A 10,940-nucleotide genomic window follows, 5' to 3' on the forward strand; every position below is an offset into this window, starting at 1 on the left:
AAGGGGAAAGGGCGAACACTCTCAGCGGACCAGTGGGAGATGACAGATAGAGTATGGTCACGTGAATACTCTCACCGTCTCATAACTCCACATTCCAAGGGCTCTCCAAAACTCCTCCCCTGGCCTTGCCAAAGTCTAGCCAGTGTGTCTCCGCTCAACCGAAATGAAATCCTCAGTGCTGAGGAGAAATAAAGAGTCCCGTTCCTTTAGCCAGTGTGGTGGCATCCGAGATGGCTGGTTCGTTTCGATTTTTTGAAATGTCTGAGGTTCCACTGCGGGCCGGTCCGTGCGAAGGGAATTTGTGGTGTCGGGGTGTGGGCTGGCACTCACTCAAGGTTCCATGGGCTTTCAGGGTCCAACGGGCTCTCAGGGGCCGAAGACTTCAGAGAGAACCAGAGGTACATAGAGACAGGAGAGAGGAGAAACAGATGTGGAGATGGACAACGTAGGGAGAGAAAAAAGAGAGAGATAGGTACTGTAGCTAGAGAGTGTGTGGTCATGTCCTTTTGTCACAGGAAGAGGTGTGGATGAACTGGATGGAGAAAGAAAGCATAGCAAGGAAGCCCGAAACGCAAAACAAAACCCACAAAGCAGTTCTGTGCCCCCTTTTCTTTTTGCTTAGACAAATACACAGCAGGCACCTGGCGTGGATAGAGAGAGAAGGAGGAGATGGTACACCAATGTAAGCCTGAGCGAGAAGAGACAAAAGCAAGGGAGAGTGCGCTGATGTGCTTTCATTGTTATGTCAAACGGATTTGAATGTCTATGACAATTTAAGTGTGTGTGATTGTGTGTGCATGGGCTACTGACTCATCTTGATATTAAGCCTGAATTCATTGTGAATTAATATACACTTACATCATTTGATGAAGTCACTCAGACGCTAATGCATCTGGGCCTTGAAAGGTTTCATATCGAAAGGCTTTCATGTAAAAGATCAGTACAACGTCTGAGAGGTGTTTGCATTTGTTTGTGTGCGTGTGCTGCTGTCGACAGGCAAGCAGAGGCAGAAAGACGCAGAGCTCTCAAAGTGCAAGAAGCGAGGGTGAGTTCAGGGAATCAGAGGACTGATCGCTGCTGCTGGTTCGCTGGTTAGCGCTGGCCCCGCAGGCTCCCTCTGGGTAGGTGAACACAAATGAAGATGTGTATGAGGGGATGTAGCTGCCGGCGTCAGGGTTACCGCCACCGTCTGCAACAAGGCACGGGCCGTCCGGCGCCGGCTGGCCCTGACCATAGAAAGAACTAGAAAAGGCTACCTCCTGCATCATCCCTTGCTGCTGTTGTGCTGGGGCCGGCTGTGTCTGCGTGGGCTGTGAAACCGGGACGTGGTGGTGGTGGTGGGACGAGTAGGCGGGCGGCAGGTAGAAAGTGTCATCCTTCACAGTCAAACCCACCACGGAGACAGAAGGCATCTGCGGGGACGTCTGCGGCAGTGGCAGCGGCAGCGGCAGCAGCGCGGGGGGCTGTTCCTGATAGGGAATTTTGCAGCCGGGCTGGTGGGCGACCAGGACGAACTCCAGGCGCTCCTTCTCCTTTTGCAGCTCGGATATTTCGGCCTCTAGCTCGGCCTTCTCTTCCTCCAACATGTCTGTATCCTTGGGTTGGAGAGACAAGAGGAGGACACAAGGGGACAGAGATTATATGATCACATGAAATGAGGACAAAAACAAGGGTTTCCTTTTATCATAGTAGTTCAGACACAGAGCTACTTCAGAAATACACGTTGCTATAGTTTCAGAGAGCGACAACAAAATAAACTTGGAGAAAATGCTGTTTTCTTAATTGCCAACTCCATTTCCACAGTATAATTATGCAGTTAGTAGTTATGCACTCTTTGTTCTAATTACAATGCAGCATAATGCATATGTGTGTGTTGGAATCATTTACAAACTATCATTGTAAAAATGATTGTTATGAGCAGATTGGCATGTTATGAATCTGGTAATTAGGATGCCTTTGCATTCATCTGTTATTATGGATGAAATATTGTAATGTAACAAGTGAATTACAGCATCGCTCACCGACTGTAACCTGTCTGTGAGCTCACGCCGTCGGTTCCTACACTTAGCGGCGGCCAGTTTATTTCTCTCTCGTCTAACACGTCTTTTCTCCTCCTCCTCAGGGGTCAGCTGGGAACAGAACAAATTTCATTTTTAATTTCTTTTTTAATCAAAATGTCAAATGACTAACCACGCCGTCATGGTTCTCACTCACCGTTTCATCCCGTGCACGGCGACGGCTGCGAGACTGTCTCACTGGGCCAGGAGTGTCAGAGCTTGGTGGGGTGAACCCTCCACCAGATGAAAAGCTTGGGCCTGGCAGGTCATAAGGATCCAAAGCAACAGGCTGCGTCATGGTGCTGGAGCCCGTGCCGCTTTGTCCTGGTGCCACGGAGGAGATGAGAGTGGGCTGCACCATCCACTGCAGATCCTGGTTGGTGGTGATGGCCGTCACTGTGGGCACAAATGAGCTGGGCATGTCCACCCCTGCCCCGGTGCCAGTTGACCCTCCACCCACCCCTACCCCGCCAGTGGCTGATACACACTCCTGGAAACCAAAAACATAAACAGTATATAACTATGGACCCCACCAGCTTGCTGTAAACAAAAAATCTATTTTAGTTACTTGTAGCAAAATTAACATTGAGTGAAATCAAGTCAGGGAAGCATTTTCGTTTAGTCTAAAGGGATAGTTTGCCCAAAAATTATAAATCTGTCATAATTTTCTCACCCTAAAGTTGTTCCAAACATGTATGAGTTTCTTTTTTTCTGATGATCATGACAAAAGATATTTTGAAGAATGTGGGTAATCAAACAGTTGACGGTAGACATTGACTTCCACAGTATTTTGTTTCCAATCAATGGAAGTCAGTGGGGACCAGAAACTGTTTGGCTACACATTCTTCAAAATATCTTCTTTTATATTCAACAGAAGAAAGAAACTCATACAGGATTGGAACAGCATGAGGGAGAGTAAACGATGACAGAGAGAATTTTCTCTTTTTTTGGTGAACTATCCCTTTAACTTGCAGTACTGAAAAAACGAAAATGAAATAAACAAAATACAAAACGAATGTATTAAAACTGCAAATAAAATTAAAATGACAACTGAAAATCTAAAAATAAAATCCAATTCAAAATATTAACAAAGACTATAATAATATATCAATGATAGCAAAATACCACTTAATGTAAAGCTGTATTTTCCTCCATGCAAAGATAACAGACTAAAGATCATGAAAACAGAAAAAAAAGGGTAAGGATAATGAAAAGCATCAAAAATATGAAAAAAAAAAACTAAACATGGATCCTTATCAGAGTTTTCTGTTTTAAAGCTGCTTTAAAATTCCAATAAATTACGTGTCCAAATACAAGTAGCCTACATAAACGTCGTGGATATTTTACGTTTAACCAACACATCTGTGAACAGCTATTAAAACATATTTAGGAGAAAAATCTAAATTGCTACGTTTTCATTTTTTTTTTTAGAAAAAGAAAGTCCAGTGATGCCAGTGTGAGTTCCATGTTTCATTAATATTCATATAAAAGCGTGTTAGGCAAAGGCACACGCAGCACGCCGTAGCCAATAAGCGGCCTCTAATAGCCCCTCCTGTCCCTGATCCTCCGCCCCCGTCACACCCCCGGTGTTCCCCTTAGCAACGCAACGTAACACTCCAAAATAGAACGCATTGACGTCACGCCGAAGTCTGCGAAGCGAGAGCAGCAGCGCTGAGCGCAGGGCGGAGCTTCGTGTGCGAACGCCGGAGAGTTCCACAGCTTTGTCATCTGTTTCGCGGCGTGCTGTAAACCCGCCACATTGCTACCGGCCTGATTCCGCGCGCATGCTGACTTGTCAGTATTCTATTGAATTCTATTCCGACTTTACACATATAAACACACTCGAACGGATTCAAATGCATTCCCTTAGCAACGTCGCTGCGCTGCCCTAACAGAAACGAGCAAATCTCGCAGCTGCCGTGCTGCTTAGCAAAATAGTTTGTACGGACAAACACGATGTTTAAATGCGAATAAATACTGTGACTTACTTGCGGTGCGCTGGTGGTGGGCGGACTCCCGAAGGATTCCACGGACGACAGGTACTGAGATTCAAGAGAAGGAGATGAGCTTCCACGGGAGCCGGTGTCGGGGTCTCCGGGGAACCCCTGAAACATCTCCCCGGTGGAGCCGAAAGAAGCCGAAACACCTACTGTGCCCGGCGAGAACGGGATGTCACCTGTCACCCAACAGAAGTCACATTGAAGCGCATTTTCGCCAGGACATCAACTATTCGCTTGCGTGTAATGCACCATAAAAAGAGAAAAGTGGATGCATTGCATCTAAATATTTGTATTATATTAAAGTCACCTACCGTAACAAGTTATACTTGGAGTCTTCGTCAAGATGCCCTTAGTCTCTTTCCAAAACAGTTGCATTAAGACATCAATCCAGTTCCCTGCTGGAGGAAACTTCTAAAATCCAATCTCTCCTTGAATAACACTTCCCAAACCGTGGTACAATCCGTGAAATGTGTGAAATGTGCATTTATAAATCCATAAAATAATCCGGAATGTGTTTATTACAAACGGGAGTAGAAGGTGTTCGGTGTTTCGGCAGCAGCGCTTCGTCTTGTGAATGAAGCCTGAGAACGCATTGTAAAGTAGGGAGTCCTGGCTCCTCCTCTTACTGGTGTTCCGCTGACGTAGATGCCCATATATGGTCCAAAAGCACTGTTTTTGTTTTCGGTATCTAAGCAATATGACGTGTAAGGGATTCCCTCACCCACAGAAAGAGACAGCTCGATCGCAGTCAAGAATAGGTACGTTTACTATTACTTCCACGAGATATTTTTAATTGTTACATGGTTTTCACGGACAATATTTAGAAACGACACGGTTTGCAAATATTTTTTACGTAAAAAAAACAAAACAAAAAAACGCGTTATGCTACCAGTAGCTTTATGTAATTTTTATGCCACTATCAGGTTCAAACAAAACATTTTCTCGAAAGATGTTCTCTTTTTATTATAATATAGAAGAGAAGAGATTAAAACACCAGATTTGAACACAGAATAATAATACTAATACCAAATAAAGAATCTTGCTCAAATAAAGAAACATGGTACTGACTTCTCTCTATATGAAACACTATAGACTGCATAATGTCATATCATAATCCATTTAACTAGTCGGAATAATTTGCCATTTCTGCTCGATTTTAGTCAGCTATTTTCATTTTATGGTCGAGAAAGTGCAATGAATGTAGCACTGCATGTTTTAACTTCGGCACAACTTTTACTTAACAACTGAAAGGCAACAGCACTTAAGTTTTTAATTTCAGTGGGTCTATAGTGTAGAAATGTATGTAAATACAAATTTCAGAGCAAGAGAAAACACGTGAGCAGTCGTAAAGCTAATTAAAGAAGAATATTTTGCTGAGGTAGCGGTTAAGCACAGGAGGGAAACCCGCTTGCAGCTGTTTTGACTCCACTGTAAACTTTCTCACCGACACGCCCCACGGAATCCCCGATACACTGAGCTTTCTTCGACGCTAACAGTCTTGAGAACCGGTCAGAGCAGAGATTTACAATTTACATTGCCCGTTGTCTGTTGTGGGTAAGTTTGGGAACTCTGCATCTAATTCTTTGTTATTTATTTTGTCTATATATTTGTTATTATTTATGTTTTATAAATCTGCTCACCACATGCACCAAAATCGGTTCAGCGTTGCTATAGGCTAGTCAAAGAAAAGGTATTTATTAAATGCCAGTTTTAAGACAATTACTTTCTCGGAGTGAATAGCTGCTAAACCAAATGCTTAAATTGATTGAAATGCAATGTACGGCGATCAACGGGATGTGTCAGTTTCGCACTCGCGTTATTGTTCAGCAAAACAAAGCGCTCATTATTATGGCTGATAACCTCGCCATTTACAAGAAGCCATGTACAAGTTCCAAGCCGGGCAGTGGGCTGTAGTGACGGAAGTCATAGTGAGTGTCACATACTGTCACATTTCATTTCATGTAGGAACAAAGGTGATTAATTGCTCCGTGTGCAAGGAAATGAGTGTGGCTGCTTGCTATTAAGGTAAAACTCAAATAAACTCGGGAAGTAAAATATGGCCAGATAAAACGTTTGCACGCCGGTGTTGGTACACCTCGACGGTGGGGATAACAACAATTAGTCAGCAGCACTTGAGCGTCACCGGCGGAGAACGCCGTGTCCAGTAGCAGACATTATAACGACTGAACAGGAATGACTAATGCGCAGTACTTCGATGTGCGGCAAACATTTTACCAATACCCGCCAGAACATTAAAAACCGGTGGTTACGTCAGAGAAACTATATGTGAGATGCTCAAAGATAAGCTAGATAGGGACAGGTATCTATAGTTAGTAAGGCAGTGTAGCAGGTGTTTGAGGGGCATTAGACATTCTCTTGATGAATGCATATTTCATATGTTAGTTTATGTAATTTAGCCAAGGAAACAAATGAGACTGATCTGACTAGTCAACATGTACTCATCCACATGCTGTACTAAACCTGTATCACTGTCATTTCTTCCACAGACCTCAAAAGTTAATGTTAGACAGAATGACAGTCGCAGTCACCTTTCACTTTCATTGTAGTGAAAGTGAACGGTGACTGAGACTGTAAGACACTAACACTCTGTCTTTTTGTTTAACAATAGAAAAAAATGCGTACATGTTTGGAACAACATTAGTGTGAGTAAATTATGACTTTTTAGTTTCGGTGAACTGTGTCTTTAAGTTCCGTTGCTCTACACCATAACATTTCCATTCCAGTCAAGCAATGTACAGACGAAGGGAAACAATAAGACAACAAACAAACTTCTTTTAATCGTCTCGCATTTTGTGGTTTAATGCAAAATAAACTAAACGGATTCGCAAACAATCCCGCGACGTTTACAACCAACCCTGCTTGTGTATACAACGTCTCGTCGCCGTGGAAACGCCGTTCCCGCACGTTTGACGCAAGGACGTCACGACGATTGGTACTTTTTTTGTTTTTGCTGAGTAGCAACCGGTTTCCGTGGTAACCCTTAAAGGGGCGGCACAGTGGTTGCTGCCTGTGAGGTTTCGCAGACGAGGGAAAGTGCGCTTTCATGTTTACATTCTTTTGACTTTTACGAGATCTTTAGAGGCTAGTATTTCGGTTTTTAATATTTAGACCACACAGAGACTTACTGTAGTTGCCATTTATTTTTGCAGTAAGTCCCATTAGCCATGTAGCCAGCGTGCTAATCGTCCCGTTTAACTTGCATGATTGTGCAACGTTGCAAACGAATGGTAGCTGCCATGTTGCTAAAAAAAAGTAACGTTAAATTACAGATCTGCACTGTATCATAATCACGTTCGCATGCTCGATTATAGAGACAAACTGCTCGGAATGTGTATAATCTGTCAGATAGTTAGTCTCCTGCAGTCTTGTTAGCCAAGACAGGCTGCTAGAAAAGAAAGTACAATAAAATAGTTTCACAATCGAAAGTCGTACTTTCTTTATCTTTTACGCTACTTATGCCAACTAGTTTGACTGTTTCTGTTAAGTAATTTTAGGTTTGCATAAAGACCAAAGGCTGTGGCTAGTTTGTTGAAGTAACTATGTAACTTTACCATGTGGTGAATTTAGGCGTCTTTGTTTTTTAAGTCGTTGATGTTGTATAAAACAACAACCCACCCATAACAAACCAAGAGTTATAAAACTATAAGACTAAATCATTTATTTGATTTTCGTACTGAACTAACTGAATGCACTGACTCGAGTTTTTGTAATAATTTAAACATGCTTACATAGCAGGACATGTAGGAATAATGTATAACTAGTATAATTGAATGCAAAAAAAAAAAAAAAACATTGAATGAATGTGCGAACAGTGGTATATTTTTTGATATTTTGGCATTTAATACATTATTAATTTCTTCTAAATTAGCTAGTATGTACTTCTCTGTGGCAACGATACCTTTGTATATTGTAACTCAACAGATAACACAAATTCTAAGATATTTTGCAGCAAAGTGAAATTTAATGCACTGATATACATAATCAAGCAGTCTTTGTTCTGTTTTCAAGGACGTGTATATATATATATATATATAGTAGATTTGGTGTTTATTGTACAGTATTATCTACAGGATAACTAATTGCATCTAGGTATCTACAATCAACATAAAATAGTGATGTCAGTTTATTGCAATTAATTAGGAAATTAAAGAAAAAAATAAATTAATCATGCCCTTTGACCCTGTATGTAAATTCCATAATAATACAGAATTTCCTTAATATAGGTGCAATTAAAACTTGGAGCAGGTTACGGTATTGAACAGAATGCCATGTTCTTGACAGCTTTTTAAAAAATGTGGCCGCATTCCATGAAAAACAGCAAGTGTCATGTAACATTAGTGTACCAACTATGCAAATGTTATCAAACGAATGATCATATGCTGGTAATTATTATAAATATCAAGTAAAGAGACTGTAATTTAACTGTTGTATATTGTGTATAATGTTTAGAGTAGTCTTTCTGCTGTCCCCATCCCCATACTGTTTATGTTGTATCCTACAATAAAATACTTGACTAGTAAAACTACATTCAGGACAGTGGTTTTCAATCTTGGTGGGAACCCCAACACTGCTCATTTTGTATGTCTTCCTTGTATGTCTTCCACACTTGTTTCAGATCATCATCTTGTTGTGAACTGAACTGAGAATGTCACATAAGTACATACCAGTGGTGTGGATCACCAGGATTCGAAATGACTGATTTAAGAGATGCAGTTTGTGCTGCAAGTGAACTAAAAAACCGAATATTAATAAAAATGATTCAATTGGCGGTCTAGCTGTTCCAAAGACAGAAACTGTGGTGAGAAACTATGTGCTATGAAGTACAAAAGATGACTCGCAGACTTGCAGTGTGAATTGATTGACACTGCAAGTCATTAAAGCTCTAGTAAAAGACTATGATGAATACAAAAACGGAAGTGTAAAAAATCTGAAATAACGGCATTTCCAAGATCATCTTAAGCAGGAGAGCATACAGGCCGAAGTTATGAGGCAGCCTAAGGTTTAAGTTTTATATTAATGTGTAAATTGCTTCGCTGAACAAATACTTCAGCCTATTTGCTTTAATTTATTTACAGATTTTTCATACTTATGCATTTTAAATAGTATGTGCACCTATGCTTTAAAAAAACACCAGGATTCGAAATGACTGATTTAAGAGATGCAGTTTGTGCTGTAAGTGAACTAAAAAATTGGCGGTCTAGCTGTTCCAAAGACAGAAACTGTGGTGAGAAACTATGTGCTATGAAGTACAAAAGATGACTCGCAGACTTGCAGTGTGAATTGATTGACACTGCAAGTCATTAAAGCTCTAGTAAAAGACTATGATGAATACAAAAACGGAAGTGTAAAAAATCTGAAATAACGGCATTTCCAAGATCATCTTAAGCAGGAGAGCATACAGGCTGAAGTTATGAGGCAGCCTAAGGTTTAAATTTTATATTAATGTGTAAATTGCTTCGCTGAACAAATACTTCAGCCTATTTGCTTTAATTTATTTACAGATTTTTCATACTTATGCATTTTAAATAGTATGTGCACCTATGCTTTAAAAAAAACATATTAGCTGTTATATACACATGTAGAAATAAAATATATTCTTTTTAAATGTTTTGTTAAGTAAGTTAACCTACGAGATGACATATAGGCAGGTCATTTGGCATGCTGATATGGCCAGTAATCATTAACTAACTTGCAGGGAGAGTTTACCGAGATGATCATCATGTTTCGTTGTTTCTTAGGTGACTGGAGTTTGTGTGGTACACTGTAAGAAACTGACTGTGAAATTCACAGTAATTTACTGGCAGCTAGTGACAAGTAACTTGCTGTAGAAGAAATAACCATATTTTCGCTGTTTTCATTTACAGTAGCAACCATGTAACTGTAAAGTAAAACTCACTAATTTGCAAGTGCAACCTTTTTTTTTGCCTTTTTGTGCTTATTACACAGGACAGTGTAGCGGTTGGTGGGGAATGTGAACGGCAAAGGACCATAAGCCAGGAATTGAACACGGGTCACCAGAGACACAGTTGCACTATATGTCAGTGTGCTAACCACTAGACTATCGGTACTGACAGGTTCCATTGCTGTTTAGTTATATTGGTTCAGCCTTCTGGTCATTTTTTAAATTTTTTTATTTTTATTAAAGAATACATTTGCTTCCTGTATTCTCTATTCAAACCTAAAATGTAATTGAATTACAGTGAGGTCAAATTAAATGCAGTCATTGGCTGGAAACCCAGCTGCCAGTGTAGGCTACTGTGTTTTCCTTCCCTATCCTAGTGGCTGGGTTTCAGTGTATGGCAGTATATTTTTTACAGCACATTGTCGGTTACTGTAATTTTCTACAGTACATAATTGCTTGTTGTGTTGTCTACAATACATTGGTAATTACTGTGATTTTCTACAGTACATAATTAGTTATTGTGTTTTCTACAATACATTGGAAGTTACTGTGATTTTCTACAAGACATTGCTGGTTACTGTGACACTCACAACTGGAGTTTGTGTGGTACACTGTAAGAAACTGACCGTGAAATTCACAGTAATTTACTGGCAGCTAGTGACAAGTAACTTGCTGTAGAAGAAATAACCATATTTTCGCTGTTTTAATTTACAGTAGCAACCATGTAACTGTAAAGTAAAACTCACTAATTTGCAAATGCAACCTTTTTTTTTGCCTTTTTGTGCTTATTACACAGGACAGTGTAGCGGTTGGTGGGGAATGTGAACGGCAAAGGACCATAAGCCAGGAATTGAACACGGGTCACCAGAGACACAGTTGCACTATATGTCAGTGTGCTAACCACTAGACTATCGGTACTGACAGGTTCCATTGCTGTTTAGTTATATTGGTTTAGCCAAA

General features: G+C 40.6%; 1 protein-coding gene across 2 annotated transcripts; it reads right to left on the reverse strand.

Annotated features, from left to right (window-relative positions):
• Positions 1–258: 258 nt before the first annotated feature.
• fosb (FBJ murine osteosarcoma viral oncogene homolog B) lies at positions 259–4,621 on the reverse strand. 2 transcript variants are annotated; one of them, XM_016445563.1, is made up of 6 exons: positions 4,369–4,621; positions 4,046–4,233; positions 2,215–2,547; positions 2,022–2,129; positions 1,257–1,595; positions 259–1,117 (listed from the first exon to the last, which is right to left on the reverse strand). In XM_016445563.1, exons 1-6 carry the CDS (start codon positions 4,430–4,432, stop codon positions 1,052–1,054), a joined length of 1,098 nt encoding a protein of 365 aa, XP_016301049.1. In that variant the 5' UTR covers positions 4,433–4,621; the 3' UTR covers positions 259–1,051. The 2 variants fall into 2 exon arrangements, with proteins under 2 accessions (XP_016301049.1, XP_016301048.1); XM_016445562.1 differs by having other exon boundaries at positions 259–1,595.
• Positions 4,622–10,940: the final 6,319 nt, after the last annotated feature.

This window comes from Sinocyclocheilus anshuiensis, unplaced genomic scaffold (assembly GCF_001515605.1).
Source record: "Sinocyclocheilus anshuiensis isolate Anshui unplaced genomic scaffold, SAMN03320099.WGS_v1.1 scaffold367, whole genome shotgun sequence".
Taxonomy (NCBI): Eukaryota; Metazoa; Chordata; class Actinopteri; order Cypriniformes; family Cyprinidae; genus Sinocyclocheilus; species Sinocyclocheilus anshuiensis.

What these genes read in the sequence shown, in the direction of transcription:
- fosb (XM_016445562.1), bottom strand. Translation starts at nt 4,432, where the DNA reads ATGCAACTGTTTTGGAAAGAGACTAAGGGCATCTTGACGAAGACTCCA. An exon ending in TCCAAGTATAACTTGTTACG is followed by an intron (nt 4,234 to 4,368) that starts GTAGGTGACTTT and finishes GTTGGGTGACAG; the next exon opens with GTGACATCCCGTTCTCGCCG. An exon ending in TCACAGACAGGTTACAGTCG is followed by an intron (nt 1,596 to 2,021) that starts GTGAGCGATGCT and finishes CTCCAACCCAAG; the next exon opens with GATACAGACATGTTGGAGGA.